Source organism: Diabrotica virgifera, chromosome 6 (genome assembly GCF_917563875.1).
Source record: "Diabrotica virgifera virgifera chromosome 6, PGI_DIABVI_V3a".
Lineage (NCBI taxonomy): Eukaryota > Metazoa > Arthropoda > Insecta > Coleoptera > Chrysomelidae > Diabrotica > Diabrotica virgifera.
The window spans coordinates 57037347-57064798 of record NC_065448.1 but is presented as its reverse complement, the minus strand read 5'-3'; the positions used below and the strand labels follow the sequence as shown (position 1 = coordinate 57064798).

At 31.8% G+C, this 27452-nt stretch overlaps 1 protein-coding gene across 1 annotated transcript in view; it reads left to right on the top strand.

Annotated features, from left to right (window-relative positions):
• Positions 1-616: 616 nt before the first annotated feature.
• LOC126886070 (uncharacterized) overlaps positions 617-27452 on the top strand; it is a 263975-nt gene continuing 237139 nt past the window's right edge. Inside the window, exon 1 of the mRNA XM_050652914.1 lies at positions 617-834. Within this exon, the coding sequence (XP_050508871.1) occupies positions 617-834 (218 nt within the window). The remainder of the gene's footprint in view (positions 835-27452) is intronic.

The window sequence follows — 27452 nt, the reverse complement described above, 5'->3', positions numbered from 1 at the left end:
TTTTCTCCCTTAAGTCGAAAAATATCGACCGCACGAAAATAATTGTAAAATAGAAACGATGGAAAATTGCATTTTCATTAATTTCAGTCCTGACACTTTGTCGAAAAGTTGAAAATGGGCAGTTTCAAAAAGGCAAGATGGCAAAAAATTCAGTAGCAATTTTTCATTTAGAGTACCATTGACCCTCCTTAAAGATTAGATAAATAACATTTTTGTCAAGGTCAAATGCTATCCTGACTGGACTATAATACGGTATTTTGAATTACCTCATTTTAGAGAAATGAGTATTCCGAAATCTAAACAATAAATCTGAAAATTCTCTTGGAACCACTTTCTGGTAACATCCTTAATCTCTGCCTTTCACAATTTATAAGACAAGGAGACCACGAATGAAAGACGAAAAGGCGAAAAGACTAAAGGGACTCCACAATATGCAGTCACATTTCGTCCTACTCAATTTATTTTAATATTTTTGTTTTTTAACATTTTTAAGTATATTTTACACTGTATGTGTATATATTTACTTTTATATTATTTTATTCCATTATAACTAATTATAATAAAAATATTTTTAAAAATATCATATAATATTACCTTCAAGTAGAACGTGTTTATAATGTCCTACTTTGTGTACAAAATACTGTATAAACTCACATGCTACGGTTATTTTAAAGATTTTTATTTCTTTTCAGTAACGTCTTCGTACGATGTGGAAGCCGTTCAAGGGGGAGTTGCCAAGTTGCCATGTGATATAGAGCCCTCTATACCCGGTGATAAAATGCATATTGTGATCTGGTTCAAAGACGGGGAGAACAGAAAAACACCCATCTATTCGTAAGTACAATCGACGACAAAGGATTCAGGGTACTTACCCTAACAATGTAATATTAGTAATAAGGGATGCCGGTTTTTCGTATAAAAGCTAGGGATATGAAAACTTATGGCTTGTAAAATTTTTTGGATTATAGCTAAAGTTAAATCTGCGGATTTTATTGGGAAATTATTCTTTGGGTTACGAGGTTAAATGGATATTGTTTGCTCCTATTTCGATTCTTGAAAATAAAATTTTGAACGCATTAGTTTTCAACGCATACATAGTAGGGTGAAACGAAAGGATAGGAGAAAAATATTTTTTTCAAAGAACCTTCTAATAGCACTTGAAAGTTCCCATATCATGACTACAATAAAACTACAAAATATTTTTGTTCTATGTTTACATCTTCGGGTGCCGCAAGAGCTTTGAAAAGAGAGGTTTTTAACAAAAAAATACAGAAAATTTCAAATATCTTCTATATTTAACGTGGTGCCGTAGCTAACATATCTTAGTCAAATATTGTTTCTAATAACAGTTAACATTGCTATCATTGATATATGTACACATTGCTATAAGATTTCTTTAGTTACAATATTTACCTTGATACTAAAATAAATTGTTTTTCTGTCTCAAACTTGGTCATAATCTTTTGAGAAGCAATATTTGCTCTAACAAAGCCATTTTTACTTCAAGACCGCAGACACATAGAGATGACTTAGTCACGAGCTTTATGACTCTTTTCACTGCCTGTGTATGACAGGAAAAACACGAAAAATCCACACACTGCACCTGACAACTAGGGTCGCTTCCTTAACTTATATACTTTTTTAAGTTCTCGTCAGTTATATGTTTTGTCATAGGACGCTCAGTAATTTCTTCTTCCGTACAGTTAATTATATCAATGTAGTCATTGGCATTAAAGTTAAGCTTCTGGACAACAAACTTCCTTACACCATTTATGAGTTCCGATCTTGCCTTCAAAAGTCGCCCAGACCTAGCTCGCTTATGTGTTTTCTCTCGTCACATAACATGGAGAGAAGCACATTTTCTGGGTGACAGAAATAATCATTCCTTTGAATTACTCTATCAACTATTTGGAGATGTTCCTTACAAAGATAACAAGAAAAGTTGATTTGTCTCCATAGATGTTTTGATCCATTTACACAAAATGGTTTCAGTTTGATATCAAACCAGACTGGCGCATACACCTTCATCACATACATAAAGTTTTCAGATTATTTGAAGGATTCTTATGCAACATATAACCAATAAAGGTGATTGGCCAACGTAAGCCATCGTAAATGAGCTAATTTCCTAGGGGTTTTTAAAGAAATATTAGAAGGACACACACCACTGGGGATTGCTTTGCACATTTCAAGTAAATATTTTTGATCTGTGCTTAGATCACCCTTAATCTCTAGAATAGGGAGGTTGTTTTGTATGGGAGCGAAATTAATCACAGGAAGCTGGTTACAGATTTTAAGTTCTTTGCCTAAAAGCACTCCAAATTGAAGGTATAGAAGAAACAAATCAACCACTTTAGCGGCTTATTTAGGTTTCTTTGTATTAAAGCAATTACACCATTGTTAACACCGGTATTAGTGGCAGTTCCATCACATCCGACAGCTGTTATATTGGAAATGTTCAAAGGATCGTCACCTTGAAAATGCTCCAATATGCTATCTTTTGTAGCTTCGCCTGTTCCGGAAGCAGGAGTTATATGCCCTAGGAAGGTTGATCCAGATTCCTCTACTATTGTAATGTGCTCTTCTACTATAGTTAGAATATTCAATTATATTAAGGAATGAAATAAATATTTACCATTAAATATTTCTTTAAATGTGAAATTCAAGTTCAAACTTTGCCAGTTTTAGTAGAATTTAATATTGGATTGTTGTAAGTTAAAACTAAAATTATCTTGAAAAATTAGTTTTAGAGTGTGTATTTATTATTTAAAGTAGGAATTAAGACATTTAGGTTTTTTACCAAACCAAAATCATCAAAATTCGCAAAATTTAACTAAAAATTCTAACTTTCAGCCCTTTTGCGGCACATCTAAAAATATTTTGTTTAAAAAAATATTTTATTTGTGGCTTAACAATGGCTAAAGGCAACTTTCTATCACTACAACACATTGAAATTATAAAAACATTTTTTTCGTTCCACCCTAATAAGCCTGGATTCCGCGTACCAAATAAAAGTTTATGAATAGTAAGCTGAAAATTTGTTAATAACTTAACGGTGTCAAGTTGTACAAACTTTGATGTAGGGGAACACTGGAACAGGGGTAGTTTTAATTGTGGAACTTGAATTTGATTGTAAAAGGTGTCATCCAGATAAGTTTGCGATTGTGAAAACTAGCCTGTTGTTTTTAAATTTGTTCAATAGCAAACTTTACATAATACACTGATCAAAACAAAAAAGGAGCCACTAACTTAATTCAATGTAAATTGTTTATTTCATTGGGTAGGAACTTAAAAATTTACGTCCCCCCAGTAGACACATAAAGTTTTTGTAAATGAAAGAAAAAGAAAGTTTCATTTATTCGTTTTTCTTGTATTCTTAACTATAATTATAATGTATATAACGTAAGCCTTAACTATAATTATATAAAAATAATATAGTCATAAAATGAATTAGATCAAAATTACGAACATCTTTATAAGTGGCTCCTTTTTCGTTTTGATAAGTGTATATGAACAAATATTTGTCCCACAAATATGTTGGTCATTTTAATAGTCCGACACGTAGAATATGCTAAATGACAGGAATTATGTTGGTGTTGTGGTAAATAGCAGTCTGATGTTTGTATGAGAGTTTAATGAAAAAGTAACAAATCAATTGGAAGTTCTGTCCGACAAAAAACATCGGACTTTTTCGTAGTTGGATGTTCGACCTGAAATCTGTTCCACAATTAAAACTTGCCCTGTTCCAGTGTTCCCGTACATCAAAGTTTGTCCGACTAGACACCGTTAAGCTATTAACAAATTTTCAGGTTGCTTTTAAAAAACTTTTTTTGGTACTCAGGCTCCAGGTCTAACACCAATTCAAGTTAAACCATATATAATAAAGAGTTGGTAAACTATTGATGGAGTTTTCTTAAATTTGTTAAGTAGAAATAGTATTTTTAACATAAAAACAAAAACAAAATACAAATATATCCAAATACGTTCAAAACAAAAAAAGTGGTAAGCGGTACTGTAGACTAGTTCACTCCTTATTAATAACTTCTAATTGAACAAAAAATAACTGTTATATCAGGTTATCCTTAAATCTTTGTCTACCTAGGGAGAAAACTGTAGGGCCAACATGTATGGCCAGAAATTCTAATATTGACATTATTGATATATTACTAACTAAAATATTAGCCATTGTTGATGTAAAGTAAAATGTACCCAATGGAATCATTCTACATGATACCACTCTGGAATCTATCAACTCCGCCGTTCCCTAGTCCCAATTGTAGGATGAGAAAGAAGATGGATTAAGCGAGGGACTAACTATTGCTTTCTGTTAAAATACAACCAGTTATGAATCAGGAGGCACATGTTTTATACACTGTCCAGCAAAAGTAACTGGACACTAAGTATATTTTAAGTAAATTAAAAATTATTAGAAAAACTTCAATTTCCGTAAATTATTTTTATTGTATGTTCAATAACAAACCATAAAATATAAAACAGATTTCTAAATATTGACTAATGTAACAAAAAATAAAAATTTGCAAATTTTTTTCATTTCGGAGTAAGCCATTTTTCAAATTAAAATCAAAAAATATTTCTAAAATATAGGTAATAAAATAAATTATTTGAAATTAAAACTGTCAAAGGGTCACTCGGGATACAAATCGATAATTTTAGAGCTCTCTTGTAATTACTACTAATAATAATTATATTTAATTACTATACAGAGCAATTCAACAAAACTAAAGGGAGAAAACTGTGGAAGTTCACGTGTCCGGTTACTTTGCGGGTCAGTGTATTAACGGAATCCGTTTTCATTTTTTCTCGATTTTTCACCCATTAGAAAGGTGAAAGGTTTTAAGTTAAGCTGTATCCATTTTCTGCACAAATGCCTCAGTTACTTCGTCACTAATTACTTTTATGTTTGTTTACGTCCCACTCTATATATTCACCACGATGGTCACGCTTTTAATTAAAATCCATTTCATAATATTCGGATATTGTAATTTTAAACATCTTTTCGGTTTTATTTCAATAATGAATATGCAGACCTCATATTTTTCCAAATTTGAAAGCTCGAGATAATAAAAGCACAGAAAACAAATAAAATACCGAACAACACGTTCGCCTACTCTGCATTATAATAAGAACAACAAGACCAAAATAGAGTGGATTAAGCTCTTGAAAATAGGAACGCTCCTACCTTTTATATATATTTATATCTATTTTATAAGTTTGCTGCAAACATATATAAGTTTGTTATTACTAGCTAAGCTAGATCATAATATAGGCATCAAGTTTTAGAAAGAGATTTTGCTATTTATAAAAGATTTGTTTTCATATTGTTACACCTTTAAGTAATAGGTATGTGTTTTCTGAGCCGGTGAAAATGAAAGTGCTATAATTAAATTAAAGACTACATGGTCTTAGGACTAGGTACATGGTTAAAATCGTTTGAAAAAAAAATCAAATGAAACGATATTTCAATACAAATAATAGAAAAATATACAGGGTGTTAGTAAATAACTATGAAAGACTTTAAGGGATAATTCTGCATGAAAAAATAATGGCAGTTTTCTCTATAAACGTATGTCCGCGAATGCTTTGTTTCCGAGATACAGGGTGTTGAAATTTTTATTTCAAACTGCCAATTTTTTTATTGCTCTAAGACCGGTTAAGGTATGAAAATTACACTTGGTGGGATTCAAGAGGCAGTTATTGCGCATTTTTTGGCAAACAAATAACAATTTTATATTCATCATTGGCGCGCATACGGGTAATGGTTTAAATTTTTTTAAAGAAAAAAATTGTACTCCACTGTAATATTTCAAATTAAAAATTATTTTTGTATTCCACTTTAGATTTATGAAAAAGAACTTTTTCTGTATTTTTACGTATGGTGTACCGTTTTTATGCGAAAAAATAAAACATCTTCGAGTGTATTTTTCATTTCTTAATACATTATTAAGATATCTCCAATATAATAATACCAAAGTAGAACAATAACAGAAAATATTACTAAAAAGATTTTAACTAGGTGCAAAGCTACAACAAATGTTTAAAATTACCTCCTTTAAAGGTGACGGAATAATTTTATACTCACCATTGGCGCCTGTGCAGGTAATGGTCTGAATTTTTAAAGTAAAAAAATAGTACGCCACTGAGAAACGTCAAATTAAAAATAATTTTTGAATTCTTCGTTCAATTTACGACAAAAAATCATTCTTGCCTTTTTTATATGCGGTGCGGTTTTAATACAAAAAAATAAAACATCTTAACGCTTACAAATTATATTCGAGGTAGATTCCATATGCATAGAAACTTATTTCAAATACTTTGTAAACGTTAAGATATTTTATATTTTTGCATAAAAACGGCGCCTCATTTAAAATAAAAAAATCTAAAAAAAAATTTTTAAGAAACGCTATTCTTTAGTTACGAGTGACTAAAATTAAAAATAGTATAAAAAAAATCAACCAAAAAGCAAAAAATAAAAAAATTGAAAAACTCTAACACATTCGTCAAAGAAAAGCGTGGCGCGAAAACGGCCTTCGCGAAAAAACGGTTTTCTTCATCGAAAAAACGGTTTTCGCCCCACGCTTTTCTTTAACGAATGTGTTAGATTTTTTCAATTTTTTTTATTTTTTGCGTTTTGGTTGATTTTTTTTATACTATTTTTAATTTTAGTCACTCGTAACTAAAGAAAAGCATTTCGTAAAAAAATTTTTTTTTTATTTTTTACTTATTAGTCTTACACTTTTCAAACATTAAAATATATCGTCATGTTTATTAAAATATGTATAAAACATATGATGTACTAACATGAAAAGTAGTCGGAATCGGCAAAAAATTTGAAACTTTATTGTTTATTTATGAAGTATAGCGTAAACAATTAACGTAAAAAGTGAAATTATGTATAGTTCATATCATTAGCTATAATCCGTAAAAGCTCCAAGTTTTTACATTGTAAAAAAAGGAGAGAATTTTAGCATTTGCCGTTAAAATCGTTTTTTTTTTTATTTAAACAATTAACAAACATAAAAACAATTTTTTTTATTGACTATTCGTGTATTGTTCCCGCGAATGCATATATCTGCAAATTTTCATTAATTTGCATTGGAGAAAAGGCAGTTAAATTAACGTCTAAAAATTTGACGCAAACTATTGAACTAAGTAAAAGCGTTTAAAAAAGACGAAAACGATTTTTTGTCCTAAATTAAACGTGGAATTCAAAAATGATTTTTAATTTGACTTAATCTCAGTGGTGTACTATTTTTTTCTTTTATAAATTCCGGCCATTACTCGTACGCGCGCCAATGGTGAATATAAAATTACTCTGTCACCTTTAAAGGAGGTCATTTTGAACATTTGTTGTAGCCTTGCATATAGTTAAAATCTTTTTTAGATATATGTTCTGTTATTGTTCTGGCATTATTATATTGGAGAGTTCTTGATAATATATTACGAAATGAAAAATACCCGCGAAAATGTTTTATTTTTTTGCATAAAAACGGCGCATCATATGAAAAAAGACAAGAAAAGTCCTTTATCATAAATGAAACGTGGAATACAAAAATAATTTTTAATTTGAAATATCTCAGTGGCGTACTATTTTTTTCTTTAAAAAAATTTAGACCATTACCCGTAGGCGCGCCAATGATGAATATAAAATTGTTATTTGTTTGCTAAAATATGCGCAATAACTACCTCTTGAAACTCATTAAATTAAATTTTTATAGTTTAAAAGGTCTTAGAGCAAAAAAATTCGCAGTTTGAAAAAAAAATCAACACTCCGTATCTTGGAAACGAAGCATTTGCGGACATACGTTTATAGAACAAACTGTCATTATTTTTTCATGTAGAATTACCCCTTTCACACTTATTTACTAACACCCTGTATATGTTTATTTGACCAATCTCATCTAGGAATTGGAATTGTACATAATATATAATTATACAATAGAAAAAAATATCTAGATTGACTTAAATCACTATTATTAAAAACATGTGTAAGGTAAATTAAATCATAACGATCTAAATCTGGAAAAACAGTGAATTTTATTGAAGTTTTTCTTTTTCTTCATCAAGCATTTTCTGTCCACTCCTCATTGTAGGTTAATCCAAAATGCTTCCATCTTATCTACATTGCGCTAATATATTCTATTGTTTGACTGCCAGTGCTCTTATGTCATCTATGTACCTATTTCCTTTGAGTTCCTTTCAGAATAAACATTTAACGTGAATTTTGTTATATTATTATCTCGTTGAATACATTGAATATATAAATTCATTTTTGGCAGATCTTCACGTTTGTCCTCTTTTCCTACATTATTAGGCTCACCGATTTTCCTCTTCTTGGTACGGTAAAGGTCCAATATCGTTTAACATCATCTGCTGTGTTTAGATCCAAGACAAACGTGTTATGCACCGAAGGAATCGAGCACATCGATCATGTCTTGCTTTTTCAATGCCTAACAGGTCTCTTTGATGGATAAAATCTTTCATATCGCATATATTCTTTAGAAGATTAAAAATTTTCAAATGAGCGTGTTCATCTTTGCTTCAGATTGCTGCAATCTCAAGCAAACATAAAGACGCTCATTTAAAAATATTTAATCTTTTAACAACAACTTGTTGTCGTATTAGATTAAGTCAATATGGCTTAACATTTGTTATTTAAAGGTCATATGACCAATTTCTGTGGCTAGTTTCAAAATTTAAAATCTTTAACAGTCAAAATTTAAATCTTTTTGCATTAAGCTGGATTTATAGTTTGATATAGACGCAACGTAGACGCACTGGAAAAATTCAACACCGAATTTTGTGTACTCTTGTTTATAAATGAACGTAAACGCATGACGGAATGACGGAACTTTCATCTTTTACAGTGCGTTTCTTGCGTCTGGCCAATCAAACGGAAGAATTTTGTTCTGTCACCCAAAGTTGACCCGCCCTCATCCATTTTGTTAATTTGTTTATCTACATATTCGAACATAAAATAAAGTAATTTTTCCCCTTATTACTAATTGCCACTCTCATTAACATGAGAGCGCAAAGTATGAGGACATGGACAACCATGTTCCGAATTAAAGGATATACGGAGGATATCTAGAGAGTAAGGATATACGGAGTACGTTTAGTATGATAACTTAGATGTTAGATGAAAATAGAGTTGCCTACAGAACTGGCTACAAACAGGTATTTAACGGAAAAACAAGTTAAAACGAATACAGATGATAATTATTAATGAAATAGTAGAGAAAATGGAATAAAATAATTATTTAAAAATAAAATAGCAAAGACGTGACGTTTGAAACGTTACACACTACTTAATAATACTCAATGCATCTTTATTTATGGAATTATTTCAAATGATGAAAGGGTTGCCAATGCGAGTCCATTATACTATTCAATATAGATATTGAGTCAATACTCGCAATCTTAAAGTTTGTATTTTTAATAGTTGTTACAAAATCATGGGACAACCGGTTTCGAGGCTTACAATTTCTGCCTCATCATCAGATTCAGTACATAAAATCTTCACAATTACAAACTACAAGCTAAAAATAACAAAAAGACAAAAATGTACACATATATAAAAACAACTATGTATTGATTTAACTTAAAATACATATATTAAAGCAAAACAACTGTAGAGTATTGAATTTAGTAGTCTATATGATATATTTATATTCAGACATTTTGCCATTGGGAGTGACCAATCTAATGAGAATTGCTCGGTATATAAATAATATAAATATACTGCCAGCAATCCTTAAGTGGTTAAGGGTTGATAATAATAATAATAATAATAATAATAGCTTTATTGCCCAACAGTTTCCCATTTATAGGACAAATACAGAAAAAAAAATAATCACATTATTCATTAGTATAACATCTACAAAGTAATAGTAGAGACCTAATCTAAGCAAAGAGAAGCCATTTTTAACAAATCATTAAGTGAGCACGAAAAAATATCACAATGATTGCAAATACTATTATAATTCTTACACATGACAAAAAGAGGCGATTTAACTAATATATTTGTTCTTGCTCTTGGACACTTAAATAAAACGTTTGATCTAGATCTAACTCGAGGAACGTTGAAATTAATTTGTGCTAATAAATCACTACAGTCAATACTGTTATGTAATAATTTATACAAAAATGTTGTGAACTAATTTCTCTCCTTAATTCTAAACTAACCATGTCAACTCTACAACATAATGTATTAATATCACATCCACGGTTAGCATAGATTCCATCAATTTTAAATATCAGATATTTTATAAGTTTTCTCTGTACTTTTTCAATATCTTTTGTATAACAATTATATATAGGATACCAAACTAAACTGCAATATTCTAATTTTGGACGTATTAGAGAATAGTATAATAATTTTATTGGTGTTATGTTGGTGAAGTTTCTGCAATTCCTAATAATGAAACCGTACATTCTCATAGCTTCAGAAACTTTTTGTTCAATATGCAAATTGAAAGTTAACTTGCAGTCAAAAATGACACCTAAGTCTTTGAGGCTATTACATTTTTCCAAAACAGAGTTCTGAGTTATATAGTTAAAGTTAACTGTCGTCAATTTCCTGCAAAAACTCACTACTTTACATTTTGCAGAATTTAATAGTAGTTTGTTATTAGTACACCATGTATCAATAGCAGTTAAGTTACGCTGAAGTTCTAAACAATCGCCAATAGTGTCGATCTTACAGAAAATTTTCAAGTCGTCCGCAAAACACAATTTTTTACAGTTAATTTCTTGAAACAAGTCGTTAATATAAAGTAAAAATAATAACGGTCCTAGATTGGAGCCTTGCGGAACACCAGACTTAGACAGAATTAAATCTGACTTAAAGCCATTATAGAATACATACTGTCTCCTTCCTATTAAATAACTACCAAAGAATTTAATTAAATTAACAGAAAATCCTAAATTTGATAACTTGGATAATAAATACGGATGAACCACCTTATCAAATGCCTTCGAGAAATCTGTATATACGACATCAATTTGTCCTTGTTCATCTAATACTTCAGAAATAAATTGTGTCATCACTACCAGGCTTGTGACGGTAGATCGTTTATCTATGAATCCGTGTTGAAAAGGTGCAATATAGCCGCGAACACACGGATATATACGATTATACAGAACAATCTCGAAAATCTTTGAGAAGTTACACAACAGAGAGACAGGTCTGTAATTAGATATATCAGATTTAACTCCATTTTTAAATATAGGACATACTTTTGACTATTTCCATATTTCAGGATATTTTCCAGTTTCCAAAGACAAGTTAAACAGTTTTTGAAGCGGTTTGACAAATATTCGTGTACAATCTTTAACTAGAAATGCTGGAATATTATCTGGACCAGTCGTCATTTTATTTTTTAATCTTTTAGAAGCTTCCAGAATTTCATTTTCTTCAAATTTCAAAAAATTAATGGTTGGTAAATTAAAACCCTGAACGCTGATGTCCTCTGGTTCATTATTTTCAGTAGATACATATACTTTTTCAAAAAATGTTTTAAAAGCGTTGACAATATCCTGGGGATTATCAAAAATATTTCCCTCATAGCACATTTCACCTGGAATTCGCTATGACTTATTTTTAGTATGTACATAAGACCAAAATGATTTTGTTTCAATGGTAATACTGTCTTGAATGTTTTTAATGTAATTGTTATATGCAGTTTTAATTTGCTGTTTAATAACTTTGCGCAATCTTTTAAATTCTATGTGATATATTTCGTTTCCTGTTTTTCTATACTTTTGACGGTTTTTGGCTTTGAGTTTAATATTTTTAATAATATCTGAGTGATACCAATTTGGATACTTATGTTTATAATTTTTGTATACCGGAACATACCTATCAACTATTGTATACAATATATTATAAAATTGCTTTAATGCTATATTTACATCATCGTAATTATCTAAAATGTCCCAATTAGTTTGTAATAGTTCAGAATACAGAGAAGTGAAATTTGCTTTCCGAAAATTATACATTTTCGAATTAGAATTTGGTAAAAACCTAATTTCCTTTTTTCCCAAATTATTAATCCTTATCATAAGTGCAGGATGATGACCATCTTCTTTAACCAGTGAAGAATCATCATGAATAATATCACATTTCTCTGATGACATTACTAAATCCAACAAACGACATAAGTTATTAGGCACATCATTGTATTGAACTAAATTAAATAAACTTAAAAAATCTAATACAGTTGATGTTTTTATATCTAATCTGCTTTGATCTACAAACTTGGGTACATTGAAGTCACCTAATATAACAGTGGTTTCATTAAATATATCCAGTTGTTCTAAACATTCAAAAAAGTATTCGAAGTCTTCAGAACTTAACTTATTGATAATATAAAGAACTAAAACATAAAATTTTCTATAACCAACACAACATTTTACAGCTAACATATCGATTAGGGGAAACTGTAGATCGTATGTGGATACATCGATAACAGACGATTTAATCTCCGTCTTCAGCGCTAATAAGACGCCTCCCCCAGTGGTTTTATCTACAACATCAAATTTTCGATCCTTTCTATACACATCGTATTGATCAGGAAACAACTCTAGACTGGACACATCCTTGTTCAACCAGGTCTCACTTAAAGCAATAATGTCATATTCACCCTCACTTACACTAGTATAAAACTCTGAAACTTTAGAGTTAAGACCACGTACATTTTGGTAATAACATATAAGTTCACATCCTACAACACTGTCGGGCTCTATTGGTTTAAAGGCACTACCTTGGGTATACCATTCATATACTTGTTTTTGAAAGATCCATTTCCACTCGCATTCATGTTGTTTAGTTCAACCTTTACATTGTTGTAATAATTAATTTGATTTCTAGTTCGATCAAATGACATTGACGCATTTTTGTAGTTCCCATTTCTTAGAAATTTAGCTTGCCGTATTAAAGCAAATACATCATTTTCATCATCTAATATGACCTTAATTGGTCGAATTCGCCCTTGGTTAACTTGCCCAAGTCTGAAGAGCTTAATGTTGGCAGTGTTCACATTAGGACTTACGCTTGAGATTATTTTTTGAACTTCAGACTTATCGCTATTCTTACGATGATCCTCAGATAGTTGTTGATCCTGTTCCGGCACACCAAAGAAAATAACATTTCGTTTTCTTTTATTTCGTTCGTTGATTTCTTGTATTATTTCTTCCATTTCTAGTGGGTTCGTAGAAGATTTCAAAATCTGGTTATCATTTTTTAGGGCTTGTATTTCAGCCTGAAGTGAGAGAATTAATGATTTTAAGTCCTTAATCTGATTACCAATTTGTCTACAATTTATGCAAGACCAGTCACATCCCTTCTCTTCATCATTAATCAGTTCAAGCTCATTTGCACTAATGTTAACACAAGTATGTCTAAATACTTTAGTACACACAGAGCATTTTAACATTAAATTTGGTTTGTACGATTTTCTGCAGAAAGAACGTATTAAATTTGACGGCATATTTCCGAAAATACAGCTAACGATACGCTTATGTTCCTCCAAATACTTTAAAAAGAACAAGAAAAAAAAACAGACTGGAATGTGTTACCTTACTTTATGAATTCTTGTAATTAGCAAGCAATTAAAAATTCTAATATACCTGTTCCAAAACACTAATTGCAAATCACTTTTTAGACTAGTAAAAAGAAATCACAACAAATATCAAATATTAATACGTTGATTCGGTTGATTCGGTTATTAAAGAGATTCGATGTTGCTTCGATCGTGTCTCAACTACTATTCCTGATGGAGTCTTAAGAAGATGGTATCATCAAAATACACATAAAGGTATTAATAATAGGTATGTACTTACATATCAGTGACGAAACTGTTCTACAGCTAAAGATATTCATGAATGTCACCAGCCCCATCAAACAGCAGACTAGTTTAGTAGCTCTTAATATGTGGATTATTTGTTATATTGTGAAATATAGATTTGTTTTTTATTTGTGTGTTCTCAGGAATTATTTCACTAATAATTAATGTATAAATAAATAGCTCCTTACAGGCATTACTATAGGCCTAAAACTTTTTCAAGGTCAAAGATGTGGTCAGGTCAAAAGTTTCAATATCGGTAGGTGAAGAGACATAGACCGAAAGGTAATTGTAGAGGCGAATGTCACCTCATACAGTTTACCGTTTAATAGGAAGCGTTAATTGGTTCCTTAATAAACATGCATTAACTGTATATGCTCCCCGAGGACCGTCTAACCTAATTTGAAACATGTATCAAAGCTGTATATAGTCACTTAGTTGATTGCTTGATTTAATATATCCTAAAAGGATATCGATATGTAGGTAGGAGTCTGTCAGTAGTTTTTTAATTAGAAATTATTGAAAATTTCTCAACCGGTGCGTGGTAGTCGAAGAGATAGAAGCGGATTTTGTGCGTGATAATTAATATGGAAAAACTATACGGGGATAAATAAGTTAAATTAGTTGTGTACATGACTTTCCCCAATGGGCAGAAACCAGAGTGGGGGATGAGGGTAGTTATAAGGGGTCAAAATCGCGGTTTTTATTGTTTTTTTTTTGTGACGTTCGTGATCGAGATAGTGCACCAAAATTTGGGAATAAGTAGGTTATGACGTAACGAAGTAAAATCTTCAGGGGCGGAACGCTGCGTGGCCGACAAAGGGGTGGGGGCAGGTGTGAATATAAAAATTATAAGGGATTTTTTGTGACGTTCGTGATCGAGAGAGTGAATCAAAATTTGGGAGTAAGTAGATCATGACATAACTAAGCAAGATCTCCAGGGGCGGAAACCAAAGTTGGGGATGAGGGTAGTTTTAAGGGGTCAAAGTTGCAGTTTGTATTATTTTTCTTTGTGACGCAGCACAACATAATTTGTCCCCCACGCAGCTTTCCGGCCCTGGAGTGTTTACTTAGACTTATTGTACTATCTCGATCACGAACGGCGAAAAAAAACCCTTATATTTTTATACTCACCCCTGCCTACCATCCCTTTGTACCCCAAGCAGCGTTCTGCCCCTGGATTTTTTACTTAGTTACGTCATTACCTACTTATTCCCAAATTTTGGTGCACCATCTCCATCATAATCGTCACAAAAAAAATAATAAAACCGCGACTTTTACCCCTTATAACTACCCTCTCTTGTTTCCGCCTCTGGGGATTTCACTTAAATATGTTATGTTCTACTTATTCCCAAATTTTGGTGCACTTATCCCGACAAGGAACGTCAAAAAAACACCTTATAGTTTTTATATTCACCCCTGCTCCTCCCCTTTGTCGGCCACGCAGCGTTCCGCCCCTGAAGATTTTACTTAGTTACGTCATGACCTACTTATTCCCAAATTTTGGTGCACTATCTCGATCATGAGCGTCAAAAAAATAATAAAAACCGCGACTTTGACCCCTTGCAAAATCATGCACACAACTAATTCAACATATCCCCGTATAGTTTTTCATATTACTTATCACGCACAAAATCCGCTCCCAGCTCTTAGACTATGGGTGTCATATTAAAATAAAATTACATTATAAGAATAAAAATTAATTATTTGTAGATATTTTACACATAAATAAATGAAGTGGTGATATTGAAAGTCGCATAAGTCATAAAATTTAAAAAAATAGTTAAGTCCTTTTTTTAATCCCTTAACATAGTAGTTACTATTGAGAATGAAAGTGGCTTTACTCATTAGTACATAAATTCGCCACTAAATAAAAATATAGCCAAAAGAAATAAATTTATAAATATTTTTAAATACTCGTACATCCAGCCTATGTAAAGTATGAGGCGAAGCTGTGGTACCGTGAAGATCTGCCAGTCTTCTAGTCAAAGTTGCAACAGTAACTGTCAACTCTCGAAGCTCTTCATCTCCACGGTATTGGTTGACTTTGATCTTCCTTGTACTTGTATTCTTGCGAAGCATATCTCCAATATACCGAATTGAACCCACATCATTATGAAGAGCAAAAGCATTCCTCTGGCCCCATTACAAATTACTATTTGATATTAGAAACAACGCATTTTTTTACTAAATGCAAAGTTTTTCTTTCCCGAACAAGCAGTCACCGTAGCTGTACCAAAGAGGAATATAATCAACTTAATAATAAGCATTAAATAAAACCGAAAAGTCTCAGATACAGAATTCACTATTATTGTAATAAAAATTAAAATGGTAAATAATTATTTAAATCTGAAAACTTCTCTTGTTGGAACTTCTTTCTCGTATATACTTAATCTGTGACTTTTACAATTTATAAAAAAATAGACGACGAATAAAGAAAGCGAAAAGGACTCTACAATATGCAGTCACATTCCGTTTTCATTCGTCTAGGAAAAACGTTCCGAAAGAAAGTTCTTAGTACTCAAATCTGAGTCAAGATAGAAGTGAAAAAGATAGATTATGTTTCCTTTCGATTCAGAGACAATTCACAATCTGCAGACAGCTGTTTCTGTCTTACGACATCATCGGTGGAGCTGCGTGCACGCCTCTGAAACCAAACGAAACCTACTGTATATTTATGTAGAATTTTGAAGATTGTTTAATATATGTCTTTTCGCTTTATTTATTCGTCGTCTGTTGTCTTATAAAATGTAAAAGTCACAGATTAACCCGGCATTGGCCGCTATAATTGGCATTGGCCATAAACCGCTCTCGCGGTTTCATAATATTGCATACAACGTTTTCCCTGGTAAACTACACACATGCTGTAGTTCCTTCTAGTCTCCTAATTATCCTTCTTCTACAATCGAATAGACTCGTCTGCTAAGATGGTGGTACAGTTGACTTAGTATGGCCCGATTGTTATGTCAGTGCGCTTGGGTATTAGTACAAATTTGAAATTGATATTGAAATATTAAAATTATTATGTATTATTTCTACATCTTTAGATTAGAGTAAAATGTACCGGGTGTCCCAATAAGAATGGCTCTCGGCCATATATCAGGAACCGTTTATAGTACAGCTTTGAGAAAAAAATATTTATAACCAAAGTTACCTCGGGAAAAGCCTGGAAATTATTTAAATATTTGTAAGTCCACCGCTAGAGGGTGTAATTGAATATCAAAAATTAAGAAATCAAATGAAAGAATTAATAAATTAAAATTAATTTAAATTAAATAAAATAAAAAATTAAAAAATCAAATACCTAATGAAAGAGCACTGGATATCCAATCATCGTATTCTTCATAAAATTCTGCGCATATTTGATTTAAAAGTTTAAGTCTACCGTTGCAAATAAGAGCTGGGGGTGAGTGGGAACCTTCTTATGAAAAAATGGCTTTAAGTCCGGTTCCGCTAAATCTAATTTGGCATACTTGGTCTTGTTGAAAACAGCTCTTTTTCGTCAATGTAAGTGTCTTATTTTCGAAATAGCCTGATAATATGCAAGCTAGGAGGCGTTATTTAATTATTTTCAGAAATCTAGTTTTCTTTGGAAAATATTAAATACAAGTATACATTTTAATCCTGTATTACAAAATTAGACCAAATTAGCAATATAATACCGAAAACCGCATGTCGATACCTTTTTTCTATCTCGAGATATCTTAAGAAATGTGTAAATTTTAAACATAACTGTTACTGTCACCGGTAAACGAGGTTAATAAAAAGTAGTGTGCTATGTAAAAAACTAATAAATAATTTTCCAGATGTAACCGTATATAATTAATTAAAACAACAATAAGACAAACAACACTATAAAATACAGGGTGTCCCGAAAATATTGCTCATAAATTATACCCCAGATTCTGGGGTCAAAAATAGGTTGATTGAACCTCACTTACCTGTATACAATAGTGCACACAAAAAAGTTACAGCCCTTTGAAATTACAAAATAAAAATCGATTTTTTTTCGTATATCGAAAACTCTTAGAGATTTTTTATTGAAAATGGACATGTGTTATTTTTATGGCAGCATCATCTTAAAAAAAATTAAAGTGAAATTTGTGCACCCCATAAAAATTTTATCGGGGTTTTGTTCCCGTAAACCCCCCAAACTTTTGTGTACGTTCCAATTAAATTATTATTGTGGCACCATTAGTTAAAAACAGTGTTTTTAAAACTTTTTTGCCTCTTAGTACTTTTTCGATAAGCCAGTGTTTATCAAGATATTTTGAATATTTGTCGAATCCACCACATATGTGTATATGGTTAAGTACGATTTTAGAGACCTGGTAATAATATGAAAATTTATTTATAATTTAAATTTTTAAGTATATTTTGAAAAAGAAGCCACATCTCGATAAAAGGTGACTTATCAAAAAAAGATTAAGAGGCAAAAAAGTTTTAAAAACACTGTGTTTAACTAATGGTACCACAATAATAGTTAAATTGGAACGTATACAAACATTTGTGGGGTTTAAAGGAACAAAACCCCCATAAAATTTGTATGTAAATATATTAAAAAAGAAGCCGCATCTCGATAAAAACTCGGTTATAGAAAAAATACTAAGAGGCAAAAAAATTTTAAAAACGTTGTGTTTAACTAAACACAACGTTTGGGGGGTTTAAGGGAACAAAACCCCCATAAAATTTTTATGGGGTGGACAAATCTCACTATAATATTGTTTTAAGATGCTCCTCCTATGAGAATGATACATGTCCATTTTCAATAAAAAATCTCTGATAGTTTTCGATATATTGAAAAAAATCGATTATCATTTTGTAACTTCAAAGGGCTGTAACTTGTTTTATGAGCACATTTATACTAAGGTAAGTTAGGTTCAATCGAACTATTTTTGACTCCAGAATGTCTGGTATAATTTATGACCAATCTTTTCGGGACACCCTGTATAACAAAGAAATAAAAGCAACTACTTACTTAGTCTTAGTGACTGCCTAAATGTTCAAATTGTTGCCCATCATTTTGGATGCAAGCATTTACTCTTTCAAGAGTAGATTGAATAGCAACAGATTTAACTGTTTTAGACTTTCATTTGTGGGGACGGATTAAAGACCTTGTTTTTGCCGCTAGGCCCATTACTCGAGAAAACATTATCTAGAATCTAGAGAATACGAAACGCCATTCACAGCATTGCGAAAGCAGAAATTGAGACTGCTGTTCAATCTACTCTTGAAAGAGTAAATGCTTGCATTGAAAATGATGGTCAACAATTTGAACATTTAGGTCGTCACTGGGTAAGTAGTTGCTTTTATTTCTTTGTTATATTTTATAGTGTTGTTTGTCTTATTGTTGTTTTAATTAATTATATACGTTTATATCTGGAAAATGTTTCTTCGTTTTTCCATAGCACACTAATTTTCCTTAACTTCCTTTAGGAATATCCTTCGACATTACCAGTTGTTTAAAATTTACAGGTTTCTTAAGATATCTCGAGATAGGAAAAAGGTATCGGCATGCGGTTTTCGGTATTATGTTGCTAATTTGGTCTAATTTTGTAATACAGAATTAAAAATGCATACTTGTATTTAATATTCTCCAAAGAAAACTAGATTTCCGAAAATAATAAAATAATGCCTACTAGCTGGCCTATTACTTATTAGGCTGTGAAATCAGATACGCGCAGAATTTTATGAAGAATACGATGATTAAATTTCCAGTGCCCTTTCATTAGGTAAATTTTGTAAAATTTTGATTTTTTAATTTTTGATATTCAATTACGCCCTCTAGCGGTGGACCTACAATTATGAAAATAATTTCCAGGCTTTTCCCGAGGCAACTTTTGTTATAAATATTTTTTTCTCAAAGCTGTACTATAAACGGTTCCTGAGATATGGCCGAGAGCCATTCTTATTGGGACACCTGGTACATACCGCATGTCACATTGTGTAAAGCTAATAATAACTTTATTGTCTAAATTTAAAATATAAAATATTTATTTTGAAAATTTTATTTCGTAAAAAAGGCAAACTTTGGATCTGTGAGACAAAATCTAACGCGCGACCACTCGCCTAATAGTCAACCTAGCGACCAATGCCGAGTTAAGGGTGTACCAGAAAGAAGTTCCAACAAGAAAAAAAATCAGATTTAAATAATTATTTACCATTTTAATTTTTATTATAATGGTTAATTCTTATCCGAGACTTTTTGATTTATTTAAGAGATGTCGCTGACGCGTTAAAAAACAGTGGATTTTAAACGTTCTTTAAAATTCCACATAAATTTTCAGTTTGGTTTCAGAGGCGGGCACGCAGCTCCACCGATGACGTCGCAAGGCAGAAACAGCTGTCTAGAGATTGTGCATCGCATCTGAATCGAAAGGAAACATAATAACCCGGTCTATATAGACATTTCAATTAACAAAAATTGCCGGAGAGCCAAATTTTGGTGGAGAGCTAGGGTATACCATAACAAATAAAGTTTAAAAAGTCCCCATCGATCCCATGTGTGCGTCAAAAGTTATTCGGGGTCAAAGGTCAAAATTTGAGATTTTTTGGATTTTTTTCGAAAACGGTAAGATTTATCAAAAAAAAACCTTAAACCAAAGTTGTAGATCTTAAAATTCTCTACAAAAATAGTCCTTACTATTTTTTTCCTAAGAGTTGCCATTCCTGAGATATCGCGATTCAAAGAGTCACATTATACATGATTTGCACACGTTTTCACACCACCTGTGAGGTAGTGTACTCGGCCCGTTTTTTTTACCGTGGTTTCCCCTGTAGGCCTACTCCACTAACTGTTTTGACAATTTTAGGATAATTTAAGAAAACAATACCGGTCAAGTTCTAGATATTACCTTATTATTGATATTGATTTTTGATATTGCTATTGATTATTAGGTTAACTATTTTTTTTGATTTCTTTAGATATTTTAATCAGATTCATATTGTTGAAAGTCTACTTTAACAGTCAAGTCTTCTTCGATTTCATCTTCTTCCTCTTCCTCTTGCTGGATGTTCAAAAATTGTTTAAATGTGAGTGAGTCATTGGTCTCTTCATTAAAATTACAGGAGTCTTCCTCTGTTGTACTAAACTGGACATTTGAGCAAGACTGACCTTGGCAGTTGGTACACACTAGAGAACACAGCAACCCGACTTTTTTTACATCCACATTTGGCACTACAACCTTTTTGCAATTGCAAAAAATAGTGTTAAGGAGTTTTTCTGGAGCAGGTGATGTTAACTGATAAATTAACAGCTGCGAATATTGAAGTGAAACAAGCTAAAAATGACGCAGATGTCCTTATAATTGAGACAGCAATTGAAAAATTTAAGGCAACAAACACAACAATTGTAGTTGGTGAAGGTGTTGATTTGTTGGTACTGATTACTGCAAGGACTCCAGTAGATAAAGTTATTTATTTTCTGAAACCTGGAAGGGCTCAACAGCGAACAGAGATATATTCTTCGAATAGTTTATCGGCTTATCGCAAATGCCAAAAGTACATTTTATTTTTACATGCGATAACCGGCTGCGACACTACGTCCGCAATGTACAGAAGGGGCAAAACGTCAGTACTTAAATTATTCGAAAAAAAAAAAAAGATTTGACTGACTGCTGTAAAGTTTTTACAGAACTTGATTCTACACCGCAAACAATAATTACGGAAGGAATTCGCTTTCTTCTTGCGGTTTATGGAGCTCCAAAAAAATTATTTGTCTTGATAAATACCGATACTTAACTTTTGTAGAAAATACGCGAAACATGAAACAAGTACAACTATCATGTCTTCCTCCAACATCAGCATCTGCTTTTCAACATTTGTATCGAGTATATTATCAAGTTCAAACATGGCTAGGCAATGAACTGAATCCAGAAGACTGGGGTTGGAAATTAATAGATAATACTCTGGAACCGATTAAAACCTTACTCCCACCTGCTCCAGAAAAACTCCTTTTACACTATTTTTTGCAATTGCAAAAAAGGTTGTAGTGCCAAACGTAGATGTAAAAAAGTCGGGTTGCTGTGTTCTCTAGTGTGTACCAACTGCCAAGGTCAGTCTTGCTCAAATGTCCAGTTTAGTACAACAGAGGAAGACTCCTGTGATTTTAATGAAGAGACCGATGACTCAGTCACATTTGAACAATTTCTGAACATCCAGCAAGAGGAAGAGGAAGAAGATGAAATCGAAGAAGACTTGACTGTTAAAGTAGACTTTCAAGAATATGAATCTGATTAAAATATCTAAAGAAATCAAAACAATAGTTAACCTAATAATCAATAGCAATATCAATAATCAATATCAATAATAAGGTAATATCTAGAACTTGACCGGTATTGTTTCCTTAAATTATCCAAAAATTGTCAAAACAGTTAGTGGAGTAGGCCTACAGGGGAAACCACGGTAAAAAAAACACGCCGAGTACACTACCTCACAGGTGGTATGAAAACGTGTGCAAATCATGTATAATGTGACTTTTGAATCGCGATATCTCAGGAATGGCAACTCTTAGGAAAAAATAGTAAAGACTATTTTTGTAGAGAATTTTAAGATGTACAACTTTGGTTTAAGGCATTTTTTGATTAAACTTACCGTTTTCGAAAAACATCCAAAAATCTGAAATTTTGACCTTTGAGCCCGAATAACTTTTGACGCACACATGGGATCGATGGGGACTTTTTAAACTTTATTTGTTAAGGTATACCCTAGCTCTCCACCAAAATTTGGCTCTCCGGCAATTTTTGTTATTTGCCAAGCATTTTGATGTCTAAGTTGACCGGATTATAAACTGTATTTGTCAGTTATAAGCATTATTTTAGTAAATATTCGATTTAACATAACAAAAACTTTTAAGTCACAGAACATGACAACTTTTAATCTGTTTAAAATAACAAATTAATGGATAGAACAAGTTGTATTATGATAAGTATATTTAATTACTATACAAGGTAATTCAACAAAACTAAAAGGCGAAAACTATTTAACACCAAAACACATTTAATGGCAGAATTATTTAAAAATTTAATAATTAACAAAAATATAAGCCTGCAAAATAACTAGAAATAGTAACTTTTGCATTTCGTCTAGAATTCTTCATTAAATTTGTCTCAGTTTATAACAAAACCCCAAAACTTCACCTGAATTATAATTGAAAACGCAAGACAAGAGTAACCATTTCCAAAAATAAACTTTCTTCCAAGACATTCAGAAACCAATAAGAAACCTACATGTTAAATATTTAAAGCCCAACTTTTTGTAGTGTAGTCAGGTAGCATCCGATTTCGGTTGGTAGACCTGAAAAGGACAGAAAGTATTTTCTCCGGACAAATATATTTATTCGTGATTTGCTCCAATTGAATTTTAATAGCTTTTCTTTTCTTTATTTCCCTTAATATACTACAGCCTGCAGAACACGGTTTGTACAAATCAGGCTGGTAAATTGAAAAAATATCGTACGAAAAGTAAGGAATAAATAATCTAAAAAACTGAAAACGACATATTTTCAGTAAAAAGCATCGATGTGAATATGTGAACTCGGCAAACGGCATGTAGTCCAGTCATCAGAGTCGAAAATGCCACTGACTCTCTAAAAATCATAAATAGTGGAGTCACTGAAGGTTTTCGCCTCCGATTTCGTTGAACCTCCATCGATTTTTATGAAAATTGGTAAGTATGTAGAGGATACCTCAAGAAACAAAGGTGACATGGTGCCAACTTGCGCTTTTACCCTGGGGGTGCAGGACACCCAGAGCCGGATTTAAGCCTCTGGGGGCCCCTGGGCAGAATTGGTGTAGGGGCCCTACCTCCTACCATTAAAAAAATATTGATCTACTTTTATAAATGTAATTTTAAATAATAAAAAGTACAAGAGCTGTAACTTGTTACAGTAAAATACTAAAAATAATAGTAAGATGTATGGTTAAAATCCGGGAACTTTTCGAGATATTTTAATTAAAAATTTCTTGATTATGTGGGACATAAGTTGCATTTAAAAATCGAAGCCAATGCTCATTGTAGAGAGATGAGTCTAACACTCTTGGCCCATCATAAACCGAAGTCGATTTTTAATTAACTTAAATTTTCAGAATGATCTCTAACCACTGCAGTCAGTTAGCATCAGACCTAAATATTAACAAAGTGTCACCTCAACATTTGGAAAAGCATCATTCATATTCTTTTTTTTTTTAGCAGTTGGTACATTTGAAATTCTTTGCTTATATTTGATGAGCTGATTTCCTCTTTAAATGAATTAAAGAATCTTACAAACTGTACCAGATGGACACATAAGTTTTCATCTAAATCATTGCTATAAATGTTGGTAAGCTTTAGTGAGTGAGCTTCAATTTCATTCAGAGTTAAATTTTCCAATTTTCCAAAATGATGTAAAAATCCAAAATTGGAATGGATAGAATCCTATGCAGAAAGCCTCTGACTTAGACGTAATCTATAATACCGATAAAATTTTGAGTTCTAAACTTCCCCGATGTTCTCATATCTTTCGAAATTGTCACGTCTTGACTGTAAAATTTGTATAAGTGATCTAAGTGCTGCCACTCCTGAATTAAGGTCAATATTTGGATCATGAAGAATACGACTTGTGCTGTTTGTCCTCCCTGATATCCTCTCTGTTTCCAGTAAACACATTTGATTATAGGTACAACAACCCATTTGCAATGAGTTTTAGACTGTTGCTCATAGTCTTCCAAAATTTTGGATATTGCTCCTTTAATCTGAATATAACCTTTAACTAGTTCTTTTGCGGCATTACCTCGATGGCCATCTAGTAGTATTTCCTCTTTTAGGAACAATAATATTTTTGGCACGGTCTGTATTGCTGTCGCTTTAAGACGCAGCTTTAAAACATTCTGTTAAGTTGTATCTGTATGTAGAGGAAGTGAAAAATATATATAAGCTAGTTCTTCTAAGAAATTAAAGAATGCGGTGCTATGCTAATGCATGATAACACTCAGTTGCAGCTTTTGAAACTAAATTTAGAGAGTGGGCGACACAAGGAATCCACAACTCCAAGATGCTAAGGTACGTACCCATACGTGGGTGCTCCGTGCTCGGTGTAGCAGCTCCACATAGTAGATACGTTGGTGATTGCCAACCAGTGATTTAACCGGTTTGCTGTTTATATGTAGGGGAGCGCATGCCGTATCCATTTAAGCAGCTACACCGAGCACGGAGCACCCACGTATGGATATGTACCTTTTTGTTCTATAATTTCAGCCTGAACACCATTGTATTTTCCATTGATATCTGACGCATTAACGTAGAACGGTCTCCTGCAGTTTTTCAGATCGATATCATGTTCTTGCAAAAATGTCATTAGATAATTAAATATATCTTCTGCTTTATGACGGCGATTTGGCAAAAATATGGTAAACCTTTCAACAGGAGTGAAACCTTCTATGTAACGAAATGCACAGTTAATTGATTTGTATGAACTGAATAATATTTTGACTTGTTAATCCTTGAAACTACTTCATTTAATACGTTTTGACCCATCAGATGTACAATTTCCTCACATATGGTTGATGAAAGATAGTTGACATGTCCGCTTCCAGGATTTGAATATTTATTAAAATATGGTGCTTCAAAAATTTATCATATTCAGCTAATAACTGGAGTATTTTCAAATAATTTTCATTTTGTGATAAACTCGACAACTCCTTTTCGCTGCGAAATGCTAAATCTCGTTCACAAATATACTTTATAACTCTAAAATTAGTCTTTGAGTTACCATTTTCCAATAATTCTTTATTTCTTCGGTCTGTTTTGCTACTTCAGTATCAATACGCCCAATTCTTTCGTGTGCTTTAAACATTTCGTGATCCATAAGCCTACTATCTGCATCTACATGTTTCTTATCACAAAATTCTCTTCTCATCACTTCATAAGAATTTACAAACGAAGCAATACACCCACCCGGTGGAAGGTCAAAAAAATAACCATGAACAATGCAATATTATCACTCCTTCGCTCCTTCATTTTATACTTGTAATAAATTGTTCCGGTATCTCCTGCCAATATCTGTTTAAATGAATCTTTTATGTGTGGGACTTTGTGGGGGCCCCCGAAATGTGGGGGCCCCGGGCAGCTGCCCAGCCTGCCCTCCCTTAAATCTGGCCCTGAGGACACCCCTTCACGGGGGTGAAAATATTTTATTAAAAATAATACCATAAGTCGATAGAGGGACAAATTCTAAGCAAAATTTTTTATATAAAGTTATTAAAATAAATCAAAACTTTTTGAGTTATTAAACATCAAAAATTTTAAAAAATTTTAATTTTTCGTGAGAAAAATCTCATGTTTTCAATGGATTTTTCATAAATAACTCAAAAACTATAAGTTTTTACAAAAAAGTTATAATCACCAAAATTGAAGCTAATAAAAACGAAATAAACTCCTTGCTTAAAAAACTAAACTAATGTCAACTGAAAGTGAGTTAGGGGTAATTGGATGTATATTTTTTTAGACGAGAACTGAAATCTAAGTATTCAATCTTAAATAACGGGAAAACTATGCATTTTATAAAATATACCTGCAATGTACTTATCAAAGTACTTCGGAATACCTATCAAATGAGCTCCAGGAGAAGCAATTAGCATCAAAATTAAGCAAGTTATGATGAAAATAAGAGAGCCCTTTCGAATTTTTTAGGAAAAAATGAAAAATTAAACATACGCCATTTCCACAAAAATTAAAATTTATAGTAATCCTTACTTGAATTTCTTTACATTAGTATAAGTAATGATTTTAACAATTTTGACTGGTTTAGAATGCATATTTTTGAAAAAAAGATATAATTTAAGAAAATCAGAATTTTTAAAATTATAGTAATTTTCATTTTCTTTTGATGTTAACTCCAAAAATACTCAATATACGTAAAAAATGATATATAACCAAATTTTAGTTTTTTCTGTACCAAATAATCTACCGTTTTTAGTATTTCCCTAGGGTAAAAAATAACCGAGATAGAAACGTCTAAATCTTAAATTTTGCTGCGACAACCATGTAACCGGGACTATTTAACCTTTTATTTTTTTAAAAGTAAGACGTTTAAAAGAATAAATTTGACTTGTAGGGGAGTGCATTTAGATTTTCACTTCGGAAAAAATCAAACAAGATAAAACTTTTTGTAATTTCATTAAGAAATGTTTAATAAACAACATATCAAAAAGTTCTACTCGAGAAGTGGGTGCTTCATTTTTTATTAAACAAATGAACAGCGAAGTTAGATGTTTTTTTAAATAACTCTGAAAATATAATTTTTAGAAAAAAACTGACTTGACCATTGAAAAATTCAGAAAATTTTACAAAAAAAACCTTATATAAAGATTTCTCTAAAATTAAATCTCTAGCTTCCGTAATTTTTTATTTATAACGCTAAAGTCACTCTTCTCACACACATTGGCGCACTGTAAACTAGCGTTGGAAGAAGTGCACGGTTGAGTTTTTTTATTGTAATTCTTTAACTAATGGATCAAAAGAAATTTTACAGATTGAACATGAAAGAAGATGAAATGAGCTATCTTATGGTTGTAATAAAAAGAAATAAAATGTATGGACATAAGTACGGTGTGG